Genomic DNA, 10,209 nt, shown 5'->3' with positions numbered 1-10,209 from the left:
CTTTTGGTTGTGCCAGATATTAGCAATGAACTTTTCAGTGCAAAGTAAGTTGTTCCCATAAATATATTTCTAAGAAGGGCTCTTCCCGATGTTCTAGCATCTCTAATTCAGGGTTACTTAAGGTGATTTACACAAGCACTTTTTCCACCATGAATTGATTACAGTATTTAAATGCATCCTATAGTGGATTTCCATATGTATCCCAGTCTTGTGAGCGGTCCAGCCTTCAATACAAGTCTTACCTGAAAAATTTAAGAACAGCTATATTTGGAAAGTTAAACCAAGATCTCTTCTTTTTTAGTGGTCCATGGCTCTGTCCCAGGCACCAATCAGCTAAACCAGCTGAGCTCCTGGGGGTGTGACCGGGGGGCAGACTGCAGGAAGAGCCTCTCCCCTCCTGTTTGGGTCAGCTCTAAGTGAGGAGACCTGGCACGCCTTGTGACAATTGCCATCTTGGACCTGAACTTCTTGAATTCTTGTTTTACAGCAATCAACCTTTGCTATGGAGAAAAGGTTGGCCACTCGTTGATGGGGCTGGGCATTGTGGGAGGGGATTTTGTCTTTTCCAGAGCACAGTTATTCTTGTTATTCTTGGTATGGATGTTACATTTATTGATAATGTCTTTAGTTTCTAGCAGGTGTTGCAGGCATTGGGCTCCCTTCTTCTCAATGGGGACTCTCTTGAGGAGCTATTTGGGTGTTGCTTCTGGACCCAAACCTGGAATGCCTGTGGCCTGCAGGATGGCAATTGTGGCTCATGAAATCAAAGCTCTCTGACCTTCCACTAACATTTCTCAGCCTGCAGATTGGCTGTGTGCTTCTGCCCAGAGCCGGGCTGCCTGATATTTGGATCCTTGCACTGACCCAATGCTAGGCTAAATTGGCTTAGTTGCAACCAATAAAGTTCTGGCCATTTCTCTTTCTTTGTGGGATTGTTGCTGTCCACACTCTGAGCAAAAATGGTCAACAATTTGCTACATTCCATAGTCACAAGGAAATCAAAACATTTTCTTTTGTTTTCTCAGACTCAAAAGCTTTATTAGTTTGTAAAAGGTAAAGGTAAAGGGGCCCCTGACCATCAGGTCCAGTCGTGTCCGACTCTGGGGTTGCGGCGCTCATCTCGCTCTATAGGCCGAGGGAGCCGACGTTTGTCCGCAGACAGCTTCCAGGTCATGTGGCCAGCATGACAAAGCTGCTTCTGCCGAGCCAGAGCAGCGCACGGAAACGCCGTTTACCTTCCCGCCAGAGCGGTCCCTATTTATCTACTTGCACTTTGATGTGCTTTCGAACTGCTAGGTGGGCAGGAGCTGGGACCGAGCAACGGGAGCTCACCCCGTCACAGGGATTCGAACCGCCGACCTTCTGATCAGCAAGCCCTAGACTCTGTGGTTTAACCCACAGTGCCACCTGGGTCCCTAGTTTGTAAAAGGTAAAGGTAAAGGGGCCCCTGACCATCAGGTCCAGTCGTGTCCGACTCTGGGGTTGCGGCGCTCATCTCGCTCTATAGGCCAAGGGAGCCGGCGTTTGTGGGATTGTTGCTGTCCACACTCTGAGCAAAAATGGTCAACAATTTGCTACATTCCATAGTCACAAGGAAATCAAAACATTTTCTTTTGTTTTCTCAGACTCAAAAGCTTTATTAGTTTGACTGCAGATCAAACAGAGAGGAAAATTCTAATGTTAAATTCATTTTTGTAATAACTAGAAACAATTACAATTACATGTAAAAAAACTATTAGAAACATTTTACTTATAAAATGGTTTTGACCTGTAGTAGTCTATGGATCAATAATAATCAAAAATGAACAATAGTCTAATTTAGCAAAGCATATTATTTTAATACAAAGAGATGGTTGTTATAAGTAAGAAATTCAGGAGCCTTATATTATTTCTGTGGGACATTTGCAAGAAGACTGACAGTCTTTCATTATAGGATGATCACATCCCACTTGATCCTTTAAGCTCGCACAATTGCTATAACGATTTCTTTCCTCCTTGCATGGATTGGCTAAAAATGAGAGAGAGAGAGAGAGAGAGAGTTACATACAGGAGAAAATTTAAACAAAACAAAACAAAAATGACTTTAGGAGAGCCTCCTGCTGGATCAGACTAAAGGTTCAGCATCCTGTTTTCCACCATAGCAAACTCTGGTGTTGAATATTTGTTTTTAAGAGAAGGGTTATGGTTTTCATGTACAAGGATTAGTTGGATAATTTCAAAAACTTCTTTAGGGGCACTCAGAGTTTGCCAGTATCTTTTTGCCTCATAATAGTTTAACATTCTCAAACTTACTGCACAATCCTTTGTCACAATCATTTGGGCAGTCCCCACAGGGTTTTCCTGCTTTGTAGGGGGTGGCAATCTTGCCTTCAATGTTCCCTCTGGAATGATAAATGAAAACCAGCAGTTTATATCTTTCCCCCCCTATCAGTTGAGATCACCTCTTGAGAGATGGCCTTCTTCAATGGCACAAGTTGCTCAATCTTTCACACAACAAATATGTTAAGAGGGGAACGGGCTGCGTGGGGTATAGAAGAGAACAGCTGGACAGAGGGGCTGATGTCCCCTCCAAAAAACAGGTGTTGGCCCCTGGTCATGTGATCTGCATCAGGGATGTGGGATCCTTTCCAGCCCAAGGGCCACACTGCATTCGGGAGAGCTTTCCAGGGGCCACATTCCAGTGTTGGTTAGGGCCTGAACAATTCATGTAAAGCCTAGTTTCAACACACATTCACACACCCCTCTATCATTCATCTAGGCACCAAGCGAGTAACTTGCTCCAACAAAGGCCGGGGGCAGACTGAGACCTTCTATTCAAGCGCTTCCTCCAGAGCTGCTTCAGAGCCTTAAAGGGCCAACTCCCTGGCCATTGGCACTCTTCCTTCATTCCTTAACTTCACCTCTGGTGTGCTCCTAGTGCCTACCTGTTGTGCTCGCCTGCCTGCCGATGGCTTCTCTTTCTCCTTCGCCTGCTCCGAGCGAGAGCGCGGCTGGGTGGCCTCCTGCCTGCCTGCCTTCCCTTCCTTGCTCAGCCATGCTCGCTCCTCCTCTGGCTGCTGTGAGGGCTGCGTCAAACCTCCAAAGATGGCAGGAAGGCGGCCCAGGGAGGGAGGGAGCAGAGCCGCGGGGCCTTGCAGGATCAGGGCGGCGGGACAGCGAGGGCCCGATCCGCAAGGCCGGCAGAAGGTCGCCACCCCCAGCCAGCCCGTGCAAGGCCCCACGGCTCCGCTCCCTCCCTCCCTGGGCCGCCTTCCCGCCATCACTCCTCCGTGGCTCCACTCCACTCGCGTATTTTGTTTTTCTATAAACTCTGCATGAAGCGTACTTTGAAGGGCCACTGGGAAACTGGGGTGTATGATTTATGTTAGCACTCTTAATACCCAGTGTTCCCCAATATTATTTCCTAATATTCTTATTGGGCATAGTCGGAAAAGAGATTCCCAAAAACGATGTTTCTTTCTGTATGCTACAACAACTGCAAGAATGTTGACAGCAAAGAAATGGAAAATGCAAGAGGTACCAACTGTGGAAGAATGGCAAGTGAAAATGATGGAGTATATGGAACTGGCTGAGCTGACTGGGAGACTCTGAGATCAGAGAGAAGAGTTGGTGGAAGAAGATTGGAAGAAATTTAAACTATATTTAAAGAAGTATTGTAAGATTGATTAATATCAGGGCCGTCTTAAGCGCCCCTGGCGCCGTGGTGCGCCGGATCTCTCCGGCACCCTCCCGCCCCATTTTCCAGCGCGGTGGGCGGGCGGGCACAGCGCGATCTCTCCGGCGCCCTCCCGCCCCCTTTCCCAGCGCGGTGGGCGCAGTGCGCAGCTGCACAGCGGACCGGCTGGCCAGCGGGCGGGCGCAGCTCGCGGCGCCCTCCTGGCGGGCCGGTGCCATGATGCCCTGCGCCACCCAGCCTGCACGTAGGGCCGGCCCTGATTAGTATGAATTGATTTGGAAGCAGGTGTAAGCTGTAGGTTTTAGAATTTATTGTTTAGTTTTTATAAAAGTTAAAAATTAAATTGTTATAAAGGAAGTATTTAGAGTAAAATTGCTAAAGAAGATATATAATATGAGCTAAAGATAGGATATAGAAATTGCCAAAGATGATTGAAAATGAAGCACAGATAGGGAAAACTCGAAGGAAGTCACCCTAAAACGTGAAGAAAGGATAATGAATTCAGAAGTTATATTGTGTTTGTTATGGTGTTTATTTGATATGTATGTCTTATTGTTATGTATTTGTTCTTTTGTGTTTTAAGAATAAAATGAATCAAAAAATGGGAGGGGGAATTCACAGATTATTTTACAGTTCCAGTAACCATCCAATGAAATCCATATGACCTTGGCCAGATCATTCCAGCTTTCAGCAAGGGGCAATTGAGAAAGAGCATTGCTACCCAAAGTTTAACTGGCAGGCACTGAAGATCGGGGCTTAATCTAAGCCAGGCATCCCCAAACTTCGGCCCTCCAGATGTTTTGGACTACATTTCCCATCATCCCTGACCACTGGTCCTGTTAGCTAGGGATCATGGGAGTTGTAGGCCAAAACATCTGGAGGGCCGCAGTTTGGGGATGCCTGATATAAGCTAAGGTTGAAGCTCCAAACTTCTTTTCTTAATGAGAGGTCAAGTCTCAGGGCTGTGTGTGAAGTGTTTTTTTGAGGATATGCCGATTCATTGCTGTTGCTGTTGTGGAATCATATTCAGCCTCTGCATGACTGTGATTAGAGAAAAGGGTTACAACACCCGCTTCCTTGCCCTGCAACACGCCTGCAATGGCCCCATAGCTCTCGGAGCTCAGCCTGCCGTCACCCTGCAGTTCACAGTGCCACCTGCTGGCAGTCAAGTGAACTGCCATGAGACAATACTTTTACATGTTTATTATGTAAGATATATTCAGCAATGAATATGAGACATAGGGTAGATTTAAACACAGGGGGGAAACGCTATAAATTAGACAGAAATTAGATCATTTTAACAAAAGAAAAAATCCCTATGAGAAATGTAGTTTTACCAAATTTGTATCTATCTTTTCTTTTCTTAAATACTCTTCTACATATTTCCATTCTGCCTTGCTTTTTTGTACCGAAATATTTCTGATTGCTGCTGTCATCTTTGCCAAATTCATAAACTCCACTAATTTTTCTTCCCATTCATCAATTGTTGGTACTTTCTCCCCTTTCCAATTTTTGGTTATAAGGATACCAGCTGCCGTGCATGCATATAGTAGTATATTTTTTCCAAATTTGGTGATATGCTTCGATTGAAATACATATAGAATGAATAATAAATTTATAATAAATAGATAACATAGCAGTTGATTTATGTATAGAGATAAGCATATATAGATATATTGGTTTATGGCTATTAGAGAAGAATTAAGGTAGACAAATTAGACTAAAATAAGAAAAAGAAGAGCAGGATAAGAAATAATTGATAAAGGAAAGTGATGTTCAAACAATAGGAAGTCTTTTTAAAAATATATTTGTATGGTATTTTTTGTGTCTTTCTTTTTTGTATGAGTCCCCCCCCCTTTTTATGTGTATGCATATGTACATATATATATTGTGTGTGTGTGTGTGTGTGTGTGTATATATATATATGTGTGTGTGTGTGTGTGTATACATTTTCTTCTTCCCTGCCCCCCCCCTTTTTCTCTTGTATTTTCTCTGTCTTTATTTATGATTTGGAACTGGTTTCTGTAATTTCAATTTATGATTTTGTGTTTGTAATTTTAAAATATGAAATAAAGTTTTTTTAAAAAAATTAAGAGAGAGAGAGAGAAAGAAAGAGAGAGAGAGAAATGTAGTTTTAAACAATTCCTTCTCTCTGGCGCCATCTGGTGTTGCATGTTTAAAACCCATTCAATTCCTTGTTTCTTTACTAAGGAAGCTGTGTCCCTAGTGACATATGAGGAAGGCCGCAAGTAGGGAAGCACCAATATGAATAGGTAAATAAATCTAGTGACAGGTTATGTGCTGCATCCAACTAAATAGATTTGTTTTGCTTAACAATTTTCCTTTCCTCCTGTAAGAGGAAACCACCACATAAGATACTGCAGGCTGCATTGAAAAAAAAAAAGGAAAGCAATTACTGAAAGGAACTACAGAGCAAGAGTACTTCAAGCTTATAATATGTTTTGTTTGCGCTTTGGAGGTCAAGATTGAAATCTGCCAACTCTGTAGGATTGACCCCTGCAGTTGGCTGCCCTCCTGGAGTTGTGTCATTCACATGCCCCCCTCCAGGCACAGGGGACCACATTATGTAGAAGAAAATCCCAGGTGGCTGCAACCAAGAGAGAAGGCAGAAAAGGGAAACTCATTCCCATATGCACCAGAAAAGGATCCTTGCTGTACCTCCCAATGCTGACAGAACATATAAATGGCATGAAGCAGACTCTGGTGGGCAATAGGTATAGAGGAGGGGTTGGCAAACTAAGGCCCACAGGCCGGATCAGGCCCAATTGCATTCAGGATTTGGCCCGCAGACTGTGGATCAGCGTGGGGGTTCTGTTCATTCAGGCTGCACCATTTCCCTCCCTGCGCCATTCCATCCTCTCCCTCACACACACCGCGGCAGCACCTCCTCCCTCCCTCCCTCCCTCCCTCCTGGCTTCTCCCTGCCTTGCCTAGAGGAGGAAGGGGGCTGGGCTAAGATGGCTGAGCACCATTTTAAGCAGCCCCTCTCCAGAGCCAGCCCTTTCGGGCTGCTAATCTTCCCTCCACTGCTGTTGCCACTGCCCTGGTGCTCCTGTGGGCCAGAGAGCGGAGTGGACAAGCTTGCTCTGCCTTCCCATGAGAAGCAGCAGCAGCGTCGGTGGTGGCGGCAGCAACAGCCCCAGGGAAGGTAAGCGCAGCGGTTGGGGCTGGGGGTGGGGAGGAGGACTACTTGCCCCCCTTGCCTCTTCTTCCAGCTCCCCCCCCCGTTCTGCTTCTCCGGCCTGCCACAAGGTCTGAGAGACAGTGGACCGGCCCACGGCTATTTTTTTTTGCTGACCCCTGGTATAGAGCTTGGAGGAAACTGGAAGCAGCAGGATGGAGTCTGGCTGAATCTGGTTTTCCAGTTCCCTGTGAGGATTTCTCAAAAAAGTACAATGTTATTGGTCAATCCTACAAAATACAGGTTGGCTGCTAACCCTAAACTTAAACGTTTATGTCCCAAGATAAAAACAGCATTGCAAGAGGCAGAAAGTTCTTCTGTTAATACATACCCAGGACAGTACTGGCAAACATAGTAGTACTGGTATTTTTTGTCTGGGCAGAAGGCAATAGCACATCCACATTTATAAGAATTATACCAAACCACCTGCGGATACACAAATGAACATGAATGTGATCACACTGGAAATCTGAGTGCACACCATGGCAACCTTAAGGAGTATTGAAATGGACCCTCCACCCTCTCAGTGCTGCAATTCTGTTGCACAGACCCCAATTTCCCCTAACATGTACAGTGCAACAGGTTTGCCTTTAAATGCAAACTGAATAGAATTCCCCCTCCTACATCCCTACGGTAGTAATAATAAATATGATTTATTACAAATCAGTCTAAGAGACATGCACTGAGGTGAACCTCTCTGACAGAATCAGCAGTTTGTGCAATGTATTCAAACTTACTTCCCATAAAGAGCTGTTCAGGAGAAAAAAAACGTCTCTGTCTACCTTGCAAATGCATTTGGGTCCATGTGATTTGTTTTAAATACACTGGAACCTCGGTTTATGAACACCTCGGTTTACGAATTTTCGGTTTACGAACGCCGCGGACCCATCTGGAACGGATTAATTCGCTTTCCATTACTTTCAATGGGAAAGTTCGCTTCTGTTTATGAATGCTTCAGTTTATGAACAGACTTCCGGAACCAATTACACCCATGCTTCGGGTTAAGTACGCTTCAGGTTGAGTACTCCGCGGACCGTCTGAAACGGATTAATCCACTTTCCATTACTTTCAATGGGAAAGTTCGCTTCAGTTTATGAACGCTTCAGTTTATGAACAGACTTCCGGAACCAATTGCGTTCATAAACCGAGGTACCACTGTACTCTTGTGAACTGCTTTGAGTAATTAAAGATAGTGAAATAGTTTATTTTAAAAATAATAATTGGAAACCCCAATGAGGATGAAGATGTTATGAGCGAATCAAACATAGCCAGGTAATGAACATTCAGCAAGGCTAATGCATTTTGGATATTGTCATTGAATTTCAAGCTTAGGCTTAACTAAAATCAATTTCAGCTGATTTTGAAATTTCTTGACAGTATCCTCCGTTACATCTCTTGGGCTTTGAAAACTGACATATTTTGATTTATTTGTTCTGCTATAATAACTGATATCTGTGCTTGCTAGTCTGCCCCTTCCAAACACTTTTGAAACAGTTAGTTAAACTTTGTAAATAAATAGTTCAAACTTTCTAACCTGTAACCAGTGTCATAGTACCTGAGTGTAATGGCCAATCACAGCTCCTTTTGTCTTTGCTCCAGAAGCATACAGAAAGTCAGCTTCTTCATTATACCAACTCTGAATGGCTTTATTCCATCCCACGAGGGAAGTTGACATGAAGAGATTTTCACCACAGGATGTGCCATCTGCAAGTGGAAAAACAATTATTTACAAGAACTTGAAGGCTTGCCTACTTCTGCATGTGCTTCAGGCCTAATTGCCTTCAGGATCCGGCCTGTGGACTGTCCGTGGATCGGTGTGGGGATTCTGTTTGTTCAGCCTCCGCCATTTTCCCCCTGCGCCATTCCACCCCTCCTCCCTCACACACACTGCGGTGGCACCTCCTCCCTCCCTCCCTCCCTCCCTCCCTCCCTCCCTCCCTCCCTCCTCCTGGCTTCTCCCCGTCTTGCCTAAAGGAGGAAGGGGGCTGAGCTGAGCTGGCTGAGCGCCATTTTAAGCAGCCCCTCTCTGGAGCCAGCCCTTTCGCGCTGCTCATCTTCCCGCTGCCACCACCCCTAGTGCTCCTGCGGAGCGGACGAACTCTCTCTGCCTACCCATGAGAAGCAGCAGAAGCAGCCCCTGGGTAGGTAAGTACAGTGGCTGGAGGTGGGGGGTGGGGAGGAGGACTACTTGCCCCCTCGCCTCTTCTTCCAGCTCCCCCCCCGGTGCCGCTTCTACGGCCCGCCACAAGGTCTGAAGGACAGTGGACCGGCCTGTGGCTAAAATTTTTTGCTGACCCCCTGGTCTAGGACTTAGTCTCTTTTCAATAAATCCTGTAATGACCTTACCCCTAATTCTTTTTTTAAAAAACTTTACAAAATTTAACGTTCTTCTTTTTAAGTATGCCTCAGTTTGAGTACTTTCAGGAGCAGATGAAGGCATTTCTTCTCTCTGCATACCTCCCAATGGTCATTCCTCCTCTGGTCACTTTTATAGATACATGACCTGACTGTCTGTCTCCAGGCAACTGTGGTCGTCTGCAAGGGATTCCCACAAGGTGGGGTTAATATTGCCAGCCTTCATGTCTTTATAATGCAGAGTTGGTCTGCTAATGCACCATAGAGCATGTTCTTTGGGATCCTCCCAGCTTCCATTCTGTGTACATAAGCAAGTCAGCTTGAACTGGCAAGAGAAAGAGGAGGAAGAGGATCCCGGTGGGAGGTGGAGCTGGGGCTGGGACACACTGGGGCAAGCTGAAGATGGGGAGGGAGAGGTTGGTGTAGGAAGTAGAATAATAGAATCATAGAGTTGGAAGAGACCACAGGGGCTATCCAGTCCAAACCCCTGCCAAGCAGGAAACAGCATCAAAGCATTCCTGACAGATGGCTGTCAAGCCTCTGCTTAAAGACCCCCAAAGAAGGAGACTCCACCACACTCCTTGGTAGCAAATTCCACTGCCGAACAGCTCTTACTGTCAGGAAGTTCTTCCTAATGTTTAGGTAGAATCTTCTTTCTTCCAGTTTGAATCCATTGCTGCATGTCCGCTTCTCTGGAGCAGCAAAAAACAACCTTTCTCCCTCCTCTATATGACATCCTTTCATATATTTGAACATGGCTATCATATCACCCCTTCACCTTCTCTTCTCCAGGCTAAACATACCCAGCTCCCTAAGCCGTTCCTCATAAGGCATTGTTTCCAGGCCTTTGACCATTTTGGTTGCCCTCCTCTGGACACGTTCCAGCTTGTCAGTATCCTTCTTGAATTGTGGTACCCAGAACTGGACACAGTACTCCAGGTGAGGTCTGACCCGAGTGGTACTATCACTTCCCTTG

At 45.5% G+C, this 10,209-nt stretch overlaps 1 protein-coding gene across 1 annotated transcript in view; it reads right to left on the bottom strand.

Moving 5' to 3' along the window:
• Positions 1-1,660: 1,660 nt before the first annotated feature.
• The window catches only part of LOC118082805 (cysteine-rich venom protein helothermine-like), a 49,947-nt gene continuing 41,398 nt past the window's right edge, over positions 1,661-10,209 (bottom strand). The window contains exons 6-9 of the mRNA XM_035110633.2: positions 8,434-8,582; positions 7,210-7,304; positions 2,293-2,381; positions 1,661-2,008 (exon numbers count right to left, since the gene is read on the bottom strand). Coding sequence (XP_034966524.2) covers positions 1,881-2,008; positions 2,293-2,381; positions 7,210-7,304; positions 8,434-8,582 — 461 coding nt within the window. The 3' untranslated portion in view covers positions 1,661-1,880. The remainder of the gene's footprint in view (positions 2,009-2,292; positions 2,382-7,209; positions 7,305-8,433; positions 8,583-10,209) is intronic.

This window comes from Zootoca vivipara, chromosome 3, assembly GCF_963506605.1.
Source record: "Zootoca vivipara chromosome 3, rZooViv1.1, whole genome shotgun sequence".
NCBI classification, from domain to species: Eukaryota; Metazoa; Chordata; class Lepidosauria; order Squamata; family Lacertidae; genus Zootoca; species Zootoca vivipara.
Note: the sequence above shows the minus strand (reverse complement) of the source record. Positions and strands in the feature narration are given on the sequence as shown.